Source organism: Pleuronectes platessa, chromosome 3, assembly GCF_947347685.1.
Source record: "Pleuronectes platessa chromosome 3, fPlePla1.1, whole genome shotgun sequence".
In the NCBI taxonomy this organism is placed as follows: Eukaryota; Metazoa; Chordata; class Actinopteri; order Pleuronectiformes; family Pleuronectidae; genus Pleuronectes; species Pleuronectes platessa.
Window position 1 is genome coordinate 2,725,845 of NC_070628.1, and position 18,938 is coordinate 2,744,782.

General features: G+C 45.9%; 2 protein-coding genes across 4 annotated transcripts; one reads left to right on the forward strand and one right to left on the reverse strand.

Annotated features, from left to right (window-relative positions):
* Positions 1-1,760: 1,760 nt before the first annotated feature.
* Positions 1,761-10,187, forward strand: man2b1 (mannosidase, alpha, class 2B, member 1). Its single transcript, XM_053418919.1, has 23 exons — positions 1,761-1,925; positions 2,168-2,270; positions 2,827-3,000; positions 3,096-3,289; positions 4,204-4,336; positions 4,509-4,654; positions 4,824-5,023; positions 5,122-5,242; positions 5,360-5,438; positions 5,551-5,660; positions 6,012-6,119; positions 6,290-6,406; positions 6,729-6,911; positions 7,058-7,155; positions 7,277-7,397; positions 7,662-7,780; positions 7,865-7,966; positions 8,054-8,141; positions 8,284-8,364; positions 8,484-8,708; positions 9,059-9,208; positions 9,402-9,504; positions 9,684-10,187. The coding sequence occupies exons 1-23, from the start codon at positions 1,812-1,814 to the stop codon at positions 9,788-9,790; spliced, it is 2,976 nt and encodes a 991-aa protein (XP_053274894.1). The 5' UTR covers positions 1,761-1,811; the 3' UTR covers positions 9,791-10,187.
* Positions 10,188-10,463: 276 nt separating this feature from the next.
* Positions 10,464-18,791, reverse strand: trmt1 (tRNA methyltransferase 1). 3 transcript variants are annotated; one of them, XM_053418918.1, is made up of 16 exons: positions 18,599-18,777; positions 16,941-17,333; positions 16,228-16,417; positions 15,906-16,093; positions 15,369-15,484; positions 15,010-15,122; positions 14,365-14,513; positions 13,821-13,904; positions 13,292-13,361; positions 12,940-13,074; positions 12,726-12,811; positions 12,339-12,447; positions 12,173-12,249; positions 11,804-11,923; positions 11,373-11,487; positions 10,464-11,056 (listed from the first exon to the last, which is right to left on the reverse strand). In XM_053418918.1, exons 2-16 carry the CDS (start codon positions 17,318-17,320, stop codon positions 10,982-10,984), a joined length of 2,007 nt encoding a protein of 668 aa, XP_053274893.1. In that variant the 5' UTR covers positions 17,321-17,333; positions 18,599-18,777; the 3' UTR covers positions 10,464-10,981. The 3 variants fall into 3 exon arrangements, with proteins under 3 accessions (XP_053274893.1, XP_053274892.1, XP_053274891.1); XM_053418917.1 differs by lacking the exon at positions 10,464-11,056 and having other exon boundaries at positions 11,068-11,487; positions 18,735-18,791; XM_053418916.1 differs by lacking the exon at positions 10,464-11,056 and having other exon boundaries at positions 11,068-11,487.
* Positions 18,792-18,938: the final 147 nt, after the last annotated feature.

Here is an 18,938-nt window from a genome sequence, read left to right on the forward strand (position 1 = left end):
TAATACCTGGAAAGATTAGGACTCTTGAACAATTTATTATCATGGAGGATTTTATACAGAAGACATTATAAATATTATTATGTAGTGAGCTAAATATTCAATTCATGACTGCGGTTGTTTACTTGTTCAGTCTTCTGCAAATTATGTTTTCAGGTTTAGATCTAAAAAAAATCTAACTAAGGAGCGATTTTCTAGATCACTGACTTTATAAGGATGGAAAACTTGAGAGCTCCCCAAAAGTAAAGTGTCTTGGTCTCCCCGTAGTGTGCAGTGTAGATCATTATCCAATTATGTCATAGTCTGAGCTGAGGGCTCAAGCCTGCCCCTCTGGACGAACCTGGATTGATCTGTACATGGTCGCTCACTGCTCTGTGTGTTCTGCACCAGATGGGTTAAAAGCAGAGGTTAAATTTCCCTACAATTGCATGAGTGTGCCTGTGCATCTCTGTGCATGTGTTTGGGATAAATAAATGTATCTTAATAGTATCTGTATGGTGCCTGTCAGTCTGAACTGAGGGAACAACCCTTCTTCTGATGGTGGTTGTCAGTCTAAAATGAGGGAATAAACCTCATGTTGAAGGTGCCTGTAGGTCTGAATTTAGGGAACAAACCTACTCTGTTAATGGTGCCTGTCAGTCTGAACTGAGGGAACACACTTCCTCCTCTCAAAGGTGCCTGTCAGTCTGAACTGAGGGAACATACCTCCGTTGATAGTGCCTGTCAGTCTAAACTGAGGGAACAAACATCTTATCAATGATGCCTGTCAGTCTAAACTGAGGGAACAAACCTCTGTTTGATGGTGCCTGTCAGTCTAAACTGAGGGAACAAACATCTTCTCAATGATGACTGTCAGTCTAAACTGAGGGAACAAACCTCCTCGCTTATGATTGGTGCCTGTCAGTCTAAACTGAGGGAACAAACCTCCTCTAAATGGTGCCTGTCAGTCTGAGCTGAGGGAACAAAAATCCTCCTCTAAAAGGTGCCTGTCAGTCTAAACTGAGGGAACAAACCTCAATTGATGGTGCCTGTCAGTCTAAACTGAGGGAACAAACATCTTCGCAATGATGCCTGTCAGTCTAAACTGCGGGAATAAACCTCCTCGCTAATGATTGGTGCCTGTCAGTCTAAACTGAGGGAACAAACCTCCTCTCTCAAAGGTGCCTGTCAGTCTGAACTGAGGGAACATACCTCCGTACATAGTGCCTGTCAGTCTAAACTGAGGGAACAAACATCTTATCAATGATGCCTGTCAGTCTAAACTGAGGGAACAAACCTCTGTTTGATGGTGCCTGTCAGTCTAAACTGAGGGAACAAACCTCCTCTCTCAAAGGTGCCTGTCAGTCTGAACTGAGGGAACATACCTCCGTTGATAGTGCCTGTCAGTCTAAACTGAGGGAACAAACATCTTATCAATGATGCCTGTCAGTCTAAACTGAGGGAACAAACCTCTGTTTGATGGTGCCTGTCAGTCTTAACTGAGGGAACAAACCTCCTCTTCTCAAAGGTGCCTGGCAGGCTAAACTGAGGGGACAAACTTCTATTGATGGTGCCTGTCAGACTAAACTGAGGGAACATAACATCTTCGCAATGGTGCCTGTCAGTCTAAACTGCGGGAATAAACCTCCTCGCTGATGATTGGTGCCTGGCAGTCTAAACTGAGGGAACAAACCTCCTACTCTTAATATTGCCTGTCAGTCTAAACTGAGGGACAAACCTCACTGGATGGTGCCTGTCAGTCTGAACTGAGGATACAACAGTCTCTGATCAGGTGACATAAACACAGGTCACATGACCCTCGGTGGTTTTCCAACATGGCGGCCGGGCAGCAGCAGCTGTCTGTAGCTTCTTTCTTCTTCTTCTTTTCTGGAGTTTTAACTTTTCCTCTCGGTCCAGAAAACAAACCCGGTCACGTGTGCGGCTACGAAGTGAGTTCCTCAGTTTTTATTAATTATATTTTAACTCGTTTTAAAAGGTTTAAAATGTGAAGTTAGTTTAAACTGAAGTGAGTTTCACTTTCACTGATTCTGTTTGTAACAGGAACAGGAACTGAGGAAATAACGTTTAAATACATTGGTTTTAATGTGTGTGTGTGTGTGTGTGTGTGTGTGTGTGTGTGTGTGTGTGTGTGTGTGTGTGTGTGTGTGTGTGTGTGTGTGTGTGTGTGTAGTCATGTCATGTCACCAAACACAACATGCTGAACGTTCACCTGGTTCCTCACACACATGATGATGTCGGCTGGCTCAAGACTGTGGACCAGTATTACTATGGAGGTCAGAAACAACACACACACTCACACAGACACACACAGATGTTAATAGTGCACATGGGAAATCCCCTTCATTTTATCCCAGTGTCATTTATTGATCGTCCTGATAATAATCAGCAGAACTTTTTATTTTAAATCAGAGTTCAAAAACCCTTTGATGCAGATTATTCAGATTTGAACTTTAATCAGAAATGATCTTGGACAGAATGAAGGATGAAAATCACCTGTTGTGTCACATAGTAAACACTGTAGTTAACAGTTTAATAGTTTTACTGTGGTTCAGGCACGAGTTTGCATGTTTAAGTATCACGTGTCTTTTTATACTGAGAACGACCGCGTATATATACAAATACACATTTATAAACACATATATATACACATAAAAGATATTCTGAGATTCAGAGACAAACAGTTTTTATGAGTTGTTATGTTGTGTGTCAGGTGCAGCAGAAATTCAAGTACGTCTTTTATGAGTTCAGACTTTTCTTCTTCTTCAAACTTTGTGTGTGTGTGTGTGTGTGTGTGTATGTGTATGTGTATGTGTGTGTGTGTGTGTGCAGACCGAAACGATATCCAGCATGCGGGGGTGCAGTACATCCTGGACTCGGTGGTGGATCAGCTGCTGAAGAACCCCGACAGGAGGTTCATCTACGTGGAGACGGCGTTCTTCTTCCGCTGGTGGAAGCAGCAGAGCTCCGGAGTCCAGCAGACGGTCACACAGCTGGTGAACCAAGGTGCGTGAACCTGAGTCTCCTGGTTCACCCTGGGAAGTCTTCAGTCTGTCACCTGACTCCTCTTCCTCCTCCTCTTCCTCCTCCTCCTCCTCCAGGTCGTCTGGAGTTCGTGAACGGGGGCTGGTGCATGAGCGACGAGGCCACGACTCACTACAGCGCGGTGATCGACCAGATGACGTTGGGCCTGAGGTTCCTCAACGAGACGTTCGGGTCCTGTGGTCGACCCCGAGTCGCCTGGCACATCGACCCGTTCGGCCACGCCCGCGAACACGCCTCCATGTTTGCACAGGTGACTCAACAACAGACCGAGTTCTCTCCTGCCACCGGAGTTCTGACACGAGGAATAAACCGTTCACGTGTTTGTGCAGATTTTAGAGATTGATTGAGAATAATCTGAAATATCGTTTTACTTCCGAAGTGATAGAAGTAAACTTCTCAATAACACAGATTGTTTTTCATTCAGTGTGACAAAGTTGTAGCTGGAACTTTGTGACACTGGAAAAAGAGAAGTTAGCATCTAATAATAATCTCAATCAGACACTGGTCATGGAAACCAGCTGTTTACTTCTCCAGTATCTTTTAAGAGTTTAGATTTTTGCTTATTCCAATGAGATCATTTGTTTCTCTATTGGTTTTTATTCCTTTGCTAATTTAAAACTTTTAAAATCTTTTGATGTAACTCGTACAAACAGAATAAATTCATAGTTGTTACTTTTATCTAATGTGGTGAAGATCATAGATATAGATATAAAGGCTAGATGTCTCGTCCGCGTTGCCGGCCAACGGAATCGAACGTCCGCACATGGCGGCCATCTTGCCACAGGTGGCTCGCCCACACATAACATTGTGTTGGTAGTGGTACATTCACTTTTTAATTAAAATAAAATAAAATAATTCTTGATGTATATTTGTAAAGGGAAATCTTGTACCTATATAGAACATTATTCTATTTTTTGAAAATATCATTATTCCTAAGTATGCAGTGTCATAACTACATCTCTGACATTTATAACAAACCAAACCGTTTAAAAATCGGTTAAAAATTGAGCCAGTTATGTTTATGTTCGACTCCGTTGGCCGAGACATCTAGCCTTATTTATATATCTATGGTGAAGATAGCGGAGCTCTAAAGACTAGCTTGTAGCTAAGCTAAGCTAAGCTAACGGCTGTTTCCCTCCACTGGGACCTGTTTGTTTCGAGCAGATGGGATACGACGGCTTCTTCTTCGGTCGACTCGACTACCAGGACCGCGTCCGCAGGATGCTGGCGAAGGAGCAGGAGCTTCTGTGGCGAGCGTCCGACAGCCTCACGCCGCCGGCCGCTGATCTGTTCACCGGTAAACAAACCTCCATCACAAGCTGGAACTCCACGACTCTTCTCAAAGGAGAAGCTGACGGATAAGAAGGTTCTGGGACGGATTCCTGAGACGTGGTTATCAAACTCCTCTGACAAAGAAACGTGATTTATGTGAATTGATCTTTTGACCTTTGCCCCCCCCGACCCAACAGGAATCCTTCCCAACGGTTACAACCCTCCTGAGGGCTTCTGCTGGGACCAGTCCTGTGACGACCCCCCGATCAGAGACGACCCGGACCTGGAGGACTATAATGTGGACGAGGTGGTGAGGCGCTTCCTCGACACGGCCAACGATCAGGTCCGACTCACGTTCAGTGTTTTCTATTATAAACTCAATTATTTAACAAATTAAAGAAAAGAAGAAAAAGGCTCCACGAGAATCTTCCGACCCCAGATTTGACAAAAATGCTGAAAAGTAAAAACTGGATTCATCTTCTTTATGTTCTTTGGATGTTTTCTTCTCTCAGGCCACCGTGTACAAGACGAACCACATCATCATGACCATGGGCTCGGACTTCCAGTACGAGAACGCCAACCTGTGGTACAAGAACCTGGACAAGCTGATCCACCACGTCAACGCTCGGCAGGGCAACGGCAGCAAAGTCCACCTGCTCTACTCCACCCCCTCCTGTTACCTCCAGGAACTGCACCGAGCCAACCTCACCTGGTAGCAGCTTTTTAACGAGTTATACCTCAACGGTGCAAAGAGGTTTTCTCGTGAGTTTGTTTTTTAATTTCTGCAACATGATCGTGTTTTCACCGCAGGGCTCTGAAGACGGACGACTTCTTCCCGTACGCAGACAGCGCTCATGATTTCTGGACCGGCTTCTTCACGAGCCGCCCGGCGCTGAAGCGCTACGAGCGGGTCAGCAACAGCAACCTGCAGGTGAACCTCCAACTCCTCTTTACCAGAGGAGAACTCTGGATTTACCCTCTGGTGCCAGGGACACTAAACTCTGAAGGTTCTGAGTTCACAGTGCAGTGAAGTTTCTCCCTGTTTCAGACGTGCAACCAGCTGGAGGTGCTCGGGGGTCCGGCCTCCAGGAAGGGGCCTCATGGGGAGGGGGAGAGTCAGACCATGAGTGAGAGCAGCTTCTTTAAGAAACACAGATATCCTTCATGTACACATGCACCCTGCTGATGGTCGGCCTCTTCTCTCTGTGACGAGGATCTTCTTTGTGTTGTGGTTGGCAGAGGAAGCCATGGCGGTGGCTCAGCACCACGATGCCGTGTCGGGCACCGAGAAGCAGCACGTGGCCAACGACTACGCCCGCAGGCTGGCTACCGGCTGGCAGCGCTGTCAGGTGCTTCAGGCTCCACCTCACAATCCTGTGTCCTGATCAGAAACTGTACCGTGGTTATTTCATGATATAGAAATCGGGAGAAACGTTGTGATATCAGCTGAGAGACCCGAACCTGGGATCATTCATTTCTGCACAATGGGAGGAAGTGGAAATGCCTCGTCCATCTTTATTTACAGTTTATAGTCCAAATAGTTTATATAAGTAGCTTAACAACGCTACTGTGTTACTGTATGAGTACTTTTCCCCCCTTAACTTGTAATGTAGCTTCTTATTCTCCAGCTGAAACTACTTGTTGTGTTATTTTCCATGTTGTGTTTCCTTCAGCTCATGTTTGATTGTGTCTCCTCTCAGGTTGTGGTCAGTAACACTCTGGCTGCTCTGAGTCGATCGTCTGCTGAACGGATCTATTGTGACAACCTCAACATCAGTGTGTGTCCTCTCACTGCGTCCAGCAAACAGGTGAAACACACAAACACACACAAACACACACACAAGCTGCATTCGATCCTCTGTTGGACAAAATCTCATCTCTCTATCTCTCTCATCTGTCTCATCTCTCTCTCATCTGTCTCATCTCTCTCTCTCTCTCTCTCTCTCTCTCTCTCTCTCTCTCTCTCTCTCTCTCTCAGTTCTCAGTCAGTGTGTACAACCCTCTCGCTCGCCCCGTCACGTGGCCCGTCCGGCTGCCTGTGAACGGGGAATCGTACTCGGTGTCGGACGCTAAAGGCAAAGCTGTGGACTGTCAGGTTAGTGGGGGGGGGGGGGGGGGGCAGCATTTAGATATGAGATAGTTAAACACAAGATTTGATGATTAGTAGTGAGAATAACTTTTTAAACTCTTATTTTAGATTAGTCCATATTTCAGTATAATATAAAACGATTCCTTCAAATCATCAACTGTAATAATCCACATTAAAATCCGAGGTGACAGAATCCAGATGAGTTCTTTTAGCCACTTCGCTGCCGTCATGTTGTTTGTGTCATTTTATTTTGATAGTCACATCCTGTTGTTGAACTTAAAGACAAAGTAAAGATATAAAATGGAAACGTGACCGGATGTGTTTCCAGGTGGTTCCGGTGTCCAGAGCCACTCGAGAGCTGAGGAAGAACCGGGGCCACGCCGTCAACGAGCTGGTGTTCCAGGTTCAAGCTCCTCCTCTGGGCTACACCACCTACTCCGTGTCCCTGCTTCAGAACGGGCCTCCACCCGCCCCCCCCAGGCCCCGCACTCCGGCAGCCATCCAGAACAAGGTCAGAACACGGCTGCATTCAATTCCTTTCTTAGAAGATCTGACTGTACTTAGTTCTTCTTCAATCTACCTGTATGATTTTATAAGCTTTACATGCATGAAGTACGTTTTTTATATTCAAGTATTTGTTGCGTCCGTGTGCTCCAGTTCCTACGAGTGACCTTTGACCCGGACACCGGCCTCCTGAGCAGCCTCAGCAACCTGGAGACCAACCAGAGCATCAAGCTGACGCAGAACTTCTACTGGTTAGTGTTTCTCAAAACCTGAGAAGAAGAGACACCCGCACTGTCCTCCCTGTTCATCTGTGTGTGTGTGTGTCTGTGTGTGTGTGTGTGTGTGTGTGTGTGTGTTTGTTCCAACTTCCAGGTACAACGCCAGTGACGGCAACAACTCGGAGAGCAACCAGATGTCAGGAGCCTACATCTTCAGACCCAACTCGTCCACACCTTTCATCATCAGCCGGACGGCCAAGACGGAGACGGTGCAGGTAGAGAGAGAGAGGGGGGGGGGGGGGAGAGAGAGGTAGATAGAGGTAGAGAGAGAGGTAGAGAGAGAGGGAGAGAGAGCAGCAGCTTCACTTTGAGTTTTATGACTCGTTATTAGGACGTGTGTTTATTAACAGGCGGTTGTGCCACATCTGTTTGTCTCCGATAAGACTTTTCAAAATGTACTTAAACATTTCAGATTTGTTTGATTGAGTGAACATATATATATATATATATATATAAGGATCCTTGTGTTTCTGTCCCAGACGTCGGTGGTGCAGGAGGTGAGGCAGTGGTTTTCTCCCTGGGCGTCTCAGGTGGTTCGTCTCTACACCGACAGCCGAGCTCTGGAGCTGGAGTGGACGGTCGGGCCTGTGCCCATAGAGTGAGCTGCAAACATCTGGACAGATGCTGACAAAACGTTTGATTCCAATGCTTCTCTGACCATTAGAACCTTGTTGCCACACAGCGACAGCCTGGGGAAGGAGGTGATCACCCGTCTGGACACCAGCATTAAAACCTCCGGGATTTTCTACACGGACTCCAACGGCAGGGAGGTGCTGCAGAGGAGGTGGGCGACCCGGCCCTGTGTGGGTCAGAGGGAAGCTGTGATGTGTGGAACTCACCCTGTGTGTGTGTGTGTTGTGTTCCTCCACAGGAAAGACTTCCGCCCCACGTGGAGCCTGAAGCAGTCGGAGCCCATCGCTGGAAACTACTACCCCATCAACTCCCGTGCATTCATCAAGGTGTGTGTGTGTGTGTGTTTATTTTATTCTGCAGAAGCATAAAGGTTCCAGGATCAGTTCTCTACCTGCTCACACCTGGTGGGAACATCTGTCCTGAGGATAAACACGTCTTTTTAATTTCCTCTCTCCTCTTGTTTTGCAGGACGATGTCGATCAGCTCACTGTGGTGACCGATCGCTCTCAGGGAGGAGGAAGCATCCAGAACGGCTCCCTGGAGATCATGGTGAGACACTGAGACTCTCTCTCTCTCTCTCTCTCTCTCTCTCTCTCTCTCTCTCTCTCTCTCTCTCACACACACACACTCACTCTGAACCCCACCCTCCTCTCCCCCCCCACCCTCAGCTCCACCGCCGGCTCTTGTATGATGATGTCCGTGGCGTTGGCGAGCCTCTCAACGAGACCTCCGACATCTTCCCACAAGGCCTGGTGGTCCGCGGCCGCCTGCTGCTCTCTCTGGAGCGCCCACCGGCCGCTGCAGACACACACCGCCCCCTGGCACAGGAAGTGGTACTGCAGCCGCTGCTCACCTTCACTGACGGAGCTCTGAGCCCGGACACCCGACTGGAGGTGAGTGACGAGTTAAGACTTTGCAAACATCCTGACAGACGAGAAGACTTATCGAGCTTTTAGGTGAATGTAAAGAAGATAAACGCTTTTAAAATTGACTTTGTGCAGTGAATTGTTCATGTGACGTCGGAAAAATAATTGGAAAGACAAGTTGCTGACGTTATGAATCATAAACCAATTGACTAAATTTTACAATCAGCTTCAATTCGTAGCTTTAAATGTGATCATACAACACGTGTTGTTTATTCTCAGCTAAGGGAAATGCTATGTTTTGAGGACTGTGGATGGAAGCTGTCGGAACAGAGTGAAATCAGTTGTGTGTATGTGTGTGTGTGTGTGTGTGTGTGTAGTTCTCAGGTCTTCAGGCTGCGCTGCCCCCTGCTGTTCACCTCCTGACACTGACACAGTGGGACGGCGACTCGGTGCTGCTGAGGCTGGAGCATCAGTTCCAGATCTGGGAGAGTGAAGTGAACTCTCGACCCGTCACCGTCAACCTGCAGGTCAGACCCCCCCGGACAATCTGATGACATCACTGTCACTGAAATTAACCGCTATTAACTTAATATCTAAAGTTATAGAATATTAATGAAAGGAAACCTGTGCACTGTTTTTTTATTTTACAAATTATTCAATACATTATTTTTAGCTTCTTCTTGTTAGTAATTATAAATCGAAACTTTTCTGTTCGTATAGAAGCTGTTTTCCACTCTGGAGGTGGTGGGCGTGTCTGAGCTGAACCTGTCAGCCAATCAGTGGAAAGACGAGATGAAGCGTTATGACTGGACGCCACAAACAGGTACAGGACACTCCCCTCATTTCAGCCTCAGTGAACCAGTTAATGTGTGTTAGCATGGGATCATATCTGAATATAATGTTTAAACTCACATGATCTCAACACACATTTATGGGATGTGATGATATAGTGGCAGGGATGCGCCCCCTGCTGGTTGTTACATGCTGCTCTTGTTCTCACAGATAAGAAGCCTCCTCTGCTGAAGACGTTCGAGGACCCGTCCACGTGGGAAGTGACTTTGAGGCCGATGGAGATTCGAACCTTCCTGCTCAGAGTTCACCTCAGATAGCCAATCATTCACTTTGGCTTTTTAAAGAGACAAAAACCGAATAAGCGATAATAAGTCAATCTAATGAATCTTGCTGTGGCCTCCTGCTTGGATTTGATTGGACCAAGCGAGGACTTGATTTCTTTCTTACACCAGCTCGACACTTGATCAGACACGGTGCTGAGGCCTGATGTCACCGTGCCACACAGGGACCCAGTCTGAACGTTTCTCTCATTTGAGACACATGCACAGTATTTGCTGAAGCTGCCTTCTGATACCTTCTCCTCACAAACTGGTGCCAACACTCACACCGACTGCCTGTGCAATATGTGCAACTTTTCTATTTCTGTCAATGTGTGTGTGTACATACTTTCTATAATTTTAAACTGATCACATTGAATAAATCTTTCTTCCTCTACTGTTATTGTCATGTTCATTGTTACGTGGTTTTCACCGTCTCTTGAAACACAAAGTTGGGATTTAACTGCTTGGTCTCTGAGATGAGGTGACATAACATTTTACTGCAGCCGTTAAAAGTTGAACACCTGCTGTTTACCATCGTCACTAAACAGGTGATGCACATTTCATGAAAAGCGAGTGACCTCTCGTTTATCAGTAATTTAAAGTGTGTGACGTTGCTACTACACTTAACGTCCCATGGTGGTTAAAATAATGAAGATTGAAACAAAGCAAGAATGTTTAAAGTCACTTTGACGACTTTATTGATCTGAAAGACATGTTGACAGCAGTCAGATGAATAAAACAAAAAATATCCTATGAAATCAAACTGAACTGTTTGTTGTGTTCTCGGGCTGTTAACAAAAAAAACTGTTCACAACAATATTCTCATAAGCTGGAAATAGTTAGTGTGTTTGATTCAGATGAAACAGTCGGCCTCAGAGGGAACGAGGGCGCGGTGGTTTGTTTATTGATTCCAATCCAGTGACTCGTGCTACAGTTTGAACAAACTGCATCACAACAGAGAGAAACTGGTTTGATTGACACATTTGTAACTTGAACAATATCAGTTATTCTCTTTTTTTAAAGCATCACTGTTATTGTCAATATCTGGACATGGAGCCAGCTGTAGCACATCAACAGAGTTTAGTTCCTTGTCCTCAGCAAAATAAAATCTGACTGCAGAGCCTCATTGTCACTTTCAAACTCCAGGAATAAAAATATTTAAAAAAAAAAAAAGCTGCCACAGCAGAATCACTCCATCTTCTCTTGGTCGGTCGGCGGCAGGTCGTGGGAGTAGCAGCATCTCTCTCCATGTGAACATGTTCCCTGAAAGAAAAAAGAGAAGAACATTAATATTAATAATATATTGAAATTTATTAAAATACCTCAATAAGCCAACGAAGCTAATGGACGACGGCTAATTCACCACAATCTGTCCGATGAACGTTATCATTCCTCATGTCTCAAGAGGTTTCAACCTAAGACTGGACCAGCTGCATCAAGAAAAGTCTTTAAAACTCTGGAGTGAGGAGCCACACAAGTGTAAAATGATGAGTGTGCATTTAGTTGTTAATCCTTGAATCCTATCACTCGGTCTTCTACTGCTAACAGGCTCATGTTGATCAGCTGCAGACTCACGGACCTGTCGGAACCTCTTGCAGGGGAGGTTTTTCAACTGAGAAGAATCTGTGATCTGGTTCTTCCTCTTGTTCTGGTGCTTCTCTCTCTTCTCCTTCAGGCTGGTAGAGACGCCGCCGCTGGAGGAGAGAACACAAGGTGAGAGACGGACGGAGGAAACAGGAGGAAAGATGAAGAGATGGAGGAAGGAAGTAGAGAAGGATGAGGATGAGATATAAAAAGGAGATTGAGACGCAAGGTGCAACGAGTAAAACAAAATCAAGATTCTTTCCTGTATTTTAACATTTCATAATAATTTGGGGCTTCAACAAAAACAGAATGAATTCAAACCAGGGTTACAGCATCAAACGTCCAAGTTAACTCATTAAAACATTAAATATTATATTGTCCCCTCCTCAGAGATGTGTGTGTGTGTGTGTGTGTGTGTTTGTTTACTTGGCTTTGGCCCGAGCTTTAGGTCCCCAGAACGCCTGAGGATTCTCCTGGAACCTCGTCAGGTGGCGTTTACGGGACTGGGGGTTGGCGTCTTCCCTCACAGTGAAACAGGCCTCGAGACTACGTGCACACAGACACACAACAGAAGTACATCACTGGTGAGTTCCCAGTGTGTCACAACTGCAAAGACTCGTCGCCGGGACCAGATGGCAGCGTTTGTATCCGGGATGTTTTTGCTTCATTTTTGTACAGCAGGAGAAAGTCGATTCGTCTTTATATAAAATCTATGGTTTGTCTCAGTGTGTTTTTATAATCAACATGAAACAACAACCACCTGTTGTCAGGAGCTGAAAGGAGCTGAGGTCTCACCTGGGCTCAGTGGAGAGGATCTTAAAGGCCGGGCTGGTCTCAGACAGCTTCTCCCTCTTCACAGGGTTCGACTTCTCCTGTGGCGGACGACCAAGCAAACATACGTTTTCCAGTTCAGACTGTCACATGCAAAGACTGCTTCTCCAAACCAATGTTATCTACTTACCCAGCATCTCATGATGTCCCAGATGGCTGCAGGGGGGGCGTTGGTCTTGATGGCGTTCTTACAGGCGTGAGAGAGGGAAGCCCGGTGACCGGCGTGAAGAAGAGCAGACCTGTAGAGAGAGAGAGAGAGAATCAGCTGATGTATGGAGGCAGGGAACATCTGACAGGTCAAGTTTAATTCACAAATGTCTCTCAAAGACAGGACGCACAGGAAGTTGGGTTAGCGTCGTGTTAGTTGAATTCTCAGAGGTCAGGAAACAGGAGACAAACCCTAACGATGAGCAGCAAGACACTAAAATGTTTCCCAGAGCCGAGGGCGACTTTAGATGATTATCGTTATATTACGACATCACTCGTTCAAACGTAGAAAAATAATTTGTGCGTTTACCAGAACTGGAGCAGCGGCGGCGTGTTGCAGTGTATCGTGCTGCTCAGACTGTCCACCGTGTAATACAGAGGAACGTCTTCCAGCTCCTGAAACAAAGTGGACACCACAGGTGATGAAGAGCAGGAAGCAGCAGCTGAAGAGCAGGAAGCCCGTGGTCTGAAGTCAGCTGATGCGACTCCACAGGATAACACCAGAGAGGGGAAATGGAGTTCACCTCCGTCACCATGCTCAGCATCCCCTCGATGCGTTTAGACGTCCCGAACCTGGACGGTTTCCCAGACACGGCGGACAGAACCTTCTGGACAAACGGCACGTCATGGATGGGCTCCACCCAGAGAGGACCCCCCATCTGCAGAGAGGACAAACACAACTCCAGCTCACGTGTGTGTTTTCATACGACGCACAAGCAACTACGCACAAGCACTGAGGTTTGGACACAATTTCAAGTTAAACAGGAAATCCAAGAGGAAATAATGTAAACCTTATATTTACCTGTAGCATAGTTAGTAATAGATTACATGAGTCAGATATCAATGAGTGTCAGTGTGTGTTACTGTGTGTGTTACCTGATGTCTCTGTCCACAGTGCTCACACTCTGGTCCAACAGGAGGTCCTGTAGCAGCAGAATACTTCATACTGAAAACACATGGTATACAACTTTACTACACACACACACACAACATCCTGAGCTGTCACAACAATATAAATATTTTATAAAAACAAAACAAACCAAAGAATGTAAATGAGGATGAACGATGCGTGTCCACTTCCTCCCACTGCACAAAATGAATCTACTTTCCCCTTTTAGTTTGTCCACGTCCCAGCTGCTAACATGGAGGAGGTGGGGTTTATGACCGATACACCAGCCAGCCACCAGGGGGGCAAGTGAGGCACTCTGGCTTCACTTGTGGGAGCTGTCATGTCTACATTCAGTCTATGGTAACAACTTTATTCATCTGTTGCTCAGCTGAAGTTTCATTTTTCCGAGTCTTTTACTTTATTTCTGACACCGAATTAGTTTTTCCGTAAAGTTTTGGATCTTAAATCGTCAGTCAGTGAAAATAAGAACCAGTTGTTGAGTGTGTATTTTCTTACTGTTTCCCATTCATCATTCTCTTGCCCATTCTCTGTAGGTGGAAAGACCCACAGCCGACACAGTTGTAGGCCAGAGCCTGTTTACTGCAAAACAACATGAAGACAAGAGAGAGAGAGAGTTTCACCTTAAATCAATCAAAAGGTTATTTATCCATAAGAGCAGCTTGATTTTGCAGAGTAATAACAGACAGGGATCATACGTCTGCACAGAGAATCCATCATCAGTTCAAACAAAGGAGCTATTAATAATAATGAATGTCAGAATAATGATTATAATTAAATATAAAAACTATTTGACAGTTTCTAGAGCTGCTTTATTATTAGTTCTGGTCCTAAATGTGACCATTGACGTGTGTTTTTATAAAAATAATGATAATAATCATTGTAATACTCAAAGACACTTTCCATGGTTTGACAGAAGCAAATAACTAGAGATATATAAACATGATTAATCAAACATTAAAAGCAGTTCTGAAGAGGTGGGTGGTCTGTTTGTGTATTTCTGTGTGTGTGTGTCTGTGTGTTTGTGTGTGTGTGTGTGTACCTGGCTGAGTTCTTCACTGTGCACTGGCCCGTGAAGACACGCACAAAGACTCTGATGTAGAAATCGACGCTGACTGACAGCAGGGGCTGGATGTATCGCTGGTACACCCCCGCCCTCTGGTCCAAACTGTGGAGGATGATACGCAGAGCCTGCAGGGACACAGAGACACACAGGGACACACAGGGACACACACAGGGACACACACAGGGACACACACAGGGACACAGTTAATTCAGCTGCAGCCATTTGATAAACACATCTGGAAATTTCTTTGCTGTACTTTTGTTAGTGGCAGATTCATAGAGCTTCCAACTGATCCTTAAGGTTTAATTTCTGGACCATGTGACCTCAGTTAATGCAAATCAAACTAATGCTGCTGCTTCACAATAAAACATCTTAACCCTACAAAAAGCACAGGGGGGCTTTTACTGTGAAGGAGTTACATTAAACACCGGGTATCCTTCATCATTGATCAGTTTGAAGGACACAAGGACACACACACACATCCAACATGTAGCATCAGGTCGGTATCAATGACAACACTGTTTGTGTTGCTCAGACTTGTGCTCAAAGACTTAAAGTCGTACACACGGGGACTTGTCTGTGCGTGCTCGTAACTTTTGACATTTCCGTGTGTGTCCTCACCATCTCATGACAGTATTTGGCTTTGATGGAGACTGAACCGTACTTGCTGTAGCAGGTCTCTCCACTGTTTCCAGCCATCACGGCCATGTCGGTACATGTTATACACAACAGACCTGGAGAGAGAGAGAGAGAGAGAGAGAGAGAGAGAGAGAGAGAGAGAGAGAGAGAGAGAGAGAGAGAGAGAGACAGAGAAAGAAGGGGAGAGGAGAGAGACGGCAAAGAGGACAAAAAGTATTTAAAAAAAACATCCTTTAATTGACCAAACATCAGATTAACTCTCCTTGTTTGTTTTATTCCTGCAGCTTCACAACATCATTGCAACAGTGACTGACAGATGATTGACAGGCTGAACTCCTCACCTCCTTCACTGACGGCCTGTACGGCGGCATCCAGGAAGGGGGCGGGGCTGCCATACGGATCCAGGTCTATGACGTCATAGCGCTCCTTCTTCCCTCGCATCTCGTACATCAGCATACTGGGGGGGGAAAAAACACGTCAATGATGAAACGAAAAAGTGATTCACATCTGAGAGAAATATGAGTTAACAATACAGATGCAGTTAAAATGGAGCAGAGGAGAATAAAGGAAGGAAGTGAGCAGAAAGAAGACGAGTGAAAGAGAAGAAGAAAGAGGAGAAAAGAGTGATGGGAGGCGTGGAGACGATCAAGCCAAAGAGAAAGGAGACATGACAGAAAGAAAAGGGACAAGAGCTCATAAAAGAAAGAAAGTAAAGATCAGAGCCGGAGCCGTGGAATGAAGAGAACAAGAGGTCAGAGGTGAAGACTGGAGATGAATGAAGATGAGAGAGACACCGGAAAAATACAAGAGGAGAAACAAACACACAGCAAATCAGTGAAGCAGATAAATAACAGCGGCCGGGTGATGAGCTGTCAGACCTGGCGTCCCTGCAGCTGGCCTGGAGCAGGTGGTTCACCCCGTTGTACTCGGAGTTCCTGGCGATCAGACCCGCGGCCTTGGCTGAGAAGTCGTTGGCGGTGATGCTCTGCAGGCCCGGGACCTCCAGAGCGAAACGCACAGAGCGTAAACCCGACGCCGCCAGACCCTCAAGGACCCGGAGACCTCGCTGAACCAAAGAGAAACAACACTTCACCACCTTATAGCTGCTGCTTTCTTTCACAGAGCTTTGTTTGATGACCGTCGTAACAAAACTGAAATCAGCCTCAGGAAAATCTCGATTATAAAACCCGTCCTTCCTACCTCACATTTCTCCCCCGCTGTTGCAGTTTCCACCGGCTCCTCTGTTCTGTTCTCCTCCTTCACCGGAGCCTCTGCCTCGTTCGTCTCCTCCGACAGGGAGACCACCACCCTCTCCTTCTCTCCAGGCACCACCACCTTTATGCCGCGCTGAGCCAGCAGTTCTCTGGCAAACTCTGTGATCACTGCACATCTGCAGAGGGCGGGAGATTACAGCTCACTCAATAATCATTCTTTCCTGCAAGTGTTTTCTTGTGAATGATGAAGTGACTGAGAGCAACACACAACACTGATCATGTAATTCAGATGAGGGGAGGCTGGATCAGCAAAGTAAAATATGGCTGAAGAATGAAAATTATGAAGTGTGAGACTAAATGAAAGTGTCTCAGTGCCAACGTTTTATGAGCTCTGTCTGGGACAATGTCTCATCCTTCCTTTGAGTTTTACGGAAATCTGTTGGTAGTTTGTTTATCCTGCAAAACAAACAACAAACAGACAGACGGGACAACAACAAAACTGCTCTGTTTGAGGAACTCATCGACCTTTGCAGAGGTTTGACTCTCAGATTTAACAACCTCCCTAATCCTCCTATTGTATAATAACCTGCCGAGTTCTGATTCACTTTATAAAACAATCTGAGGAGAGTTGTGTCTGTGCTGTAAAATAATTACGAGTCTGTAGAGCAGAGGCTGAAGCAGCCGGAGGTTTATACTCACGTCAGATCTCTGTTAAACTCCTGGACCGGGTTGTAAAACACTTCATTTGCACTGGGAAACAAGATGGCCGCCTTGCCCTCCTTGACCACCGTCTCCCCTGGTAGAAGACCCACGGGCGGAGGCGTCTCCGTGTCAGGTGCCGCGTCTGTTGGGGTCATAACACCAGCTGTGGGTCCAGTAGATGCAGGCGGGGGGTTATGACTGGGAACCCTTGGGTCTTGATGGGTTTTCAGGGGCTCCATAGATTTCAGTCCCCTGCTGAGAACAGCAGCAGCCCTGCTGATCCTCCACTGAGACACGTGTCGAGCAGCAGAGGTGAGACGATGCTGCTGGTGACTGGAGACGATGAAGGGGAAGAGCCGAGCTGACCTCACCAGCATAAAGGGACAGAGCCTGGAAAAGTAAAACGCATGAATGCTCGTTAAATGTGTGCAGATCCGGATCAGGGGGCAAGTCAAGGAATATTTCTCTTTCTTTAACATTGTGAGATTTTGTTATGTTTTCACCAATTTCCTGAGAATATTTCATGGATGTCAAAAGAACTAAACGTCCAAGTGTTTAAAAATCAGGTTGATTGTATTAAAGGGACAGTTGGTTCTTGGAAGAGATATGAACTCTGAGTGCTATTCTAGTGTTCAGGATGTATTTTCTTCAAATAGGCAACAAATGACACCCTCCATCACAGAAATGCAAATTGTCAAAGATCAATACATTAAATAGCTTATGATGATAATTTGTATTTATAAAGCAGTTTAAAAGTACAAAGTGCCAATAAAAACAGCAATCTCATTTTGGAAGATAACAGCAGATACATCAACATTCACTAAATGTTCTTAACCCAATTTCCAGATCAAATGTGGCCACGAGATAAAAGTGCACACTTCAATATTTGGAATGATTGATTATTAATCGTGCTGCTGGTCCCATCTCCCTTAACGTGGTTAAAAGTCAGATGGTTGACAGGTAATTTTAAAGGTCTCCCTCTCTGCTGGGGTCAGCTGACCTCCCCCTACAGGAGCCTGCAGACATGGAGGTGCGTTAGATTAATGTGGTGGCAGGTGTCACTCACTAAGGATATAGATATGGGCCTGTTCTCATTCTCTCTCTCCCCTGGGCTCCTCGCCTTCAGGGTAGGTTTGATTGGACATGTTGGCAGCTTACAACACAAACACACACCTACACTCCATATCCCATATTTTGAAAGTAGTTGTTTCTTTATCTGCCATTAACTAGTCAGCGGGCACTTTACCCTTCTCTGATGTGTATCTGAGCAGCATGTTATCCCCAACATGTAAACATAACCGCTTTACGAGTTATTCTAACATAACAAAGTTAAACTTATATTCACCCAAGTTAGTTTGTGTTACCTAAGCCTCCAGAAAGTTTAGTGTTGAGTTGTTGCTGAGAGGATCTTTGTGTCACTTCAGAATGAGCCCCTAGCCTCGTTAGCTTAGCATCGTGCACGTACGTTTAGGAGAAAACTACACTGGAGCAAGATAAACGCTTTAAACCCCGTGTTGAGTAAATCAAACTTTAACTGATGACAATGAGATAAAACTGGATTCAAACATCTGGAGCTGCTGCACACATCACCACCAGAGGAGCTATTAGCATGCTAGCTAGCTAAGGCTAAGCAGGCGGCGTTTGGAGGTTTTTACCTGGGACACCCGAGCCGGGAGGAGACGCTGCTCTTGGGGTCTAATTGTGTTTCTTGTCAAAGTGAAATAAACTATGGAACAGTGTGTGTGCGTGTGTCCTCGCTGCGGCAACACAAACTTCACCCCGTTCACTCACGCTGTCAAGAGGCGGCGGCCATGTTTTCAGCTGCGGATCTACGGAAGCCTGAGAGGTAGGAAACCGCGAAGGGGGGACGGTGTAATGTAAGGACATGATGGAGGAGGGGGCGTGGGGGGGGGGGGGGGTCTGCTCACCCTGCATGGCCTACTTTACTCCCACTGCACATGTGACGAGACTGGAAAACACATCAGGCCTCTCATG

Bases quoted from the DNA above. Each gene is read 5' to 3' on its own strand.
- man2b1 (XM_053418919.1), top strand. From the start codon at position 1,812: ATGGCGGCCGGGCAGCAGCAGCTGTCTGTAGCTTCTTTCTTCTTCTTC. The intron at 6,120-6,289 runs GTGAAACACACA...TCTCTCTCTCAG, and splicing joins TCACTGCGTCCAGCAAACAG to TTCTCAGTCAGTGTGTACAA. The intron at 8,365-8,483 runs GTGAGACACTGA...CCCCACCCTCAG, and splicing joins ACGGCTCCCTGGAGATCATG to CTCCACCGCCGGCTCTTGTA.
- trmt1 (XM_053418917.1), bottom strand. From the start codon at position 17,320: ATGCTGGTGAGGTCAGCTCGGCTCTTCCCCTTCATCGTCTCCAGTCAC. The intron at 12,812-12,939 runs GTGAACTCCATT...ACTTTGTTTCAG, and splicing joins TGCTGAGCATGGTGACGGAG to GAGCTGGAAGACGTTCCTCT. The intron at 12,448-12,725 runs GTAAACGCACAA...CTCTCTCTACAG, and splicing joins CCGCCGCTGCTCCAGTTCTG to GTCTGCTCTTCTTCACGCCG.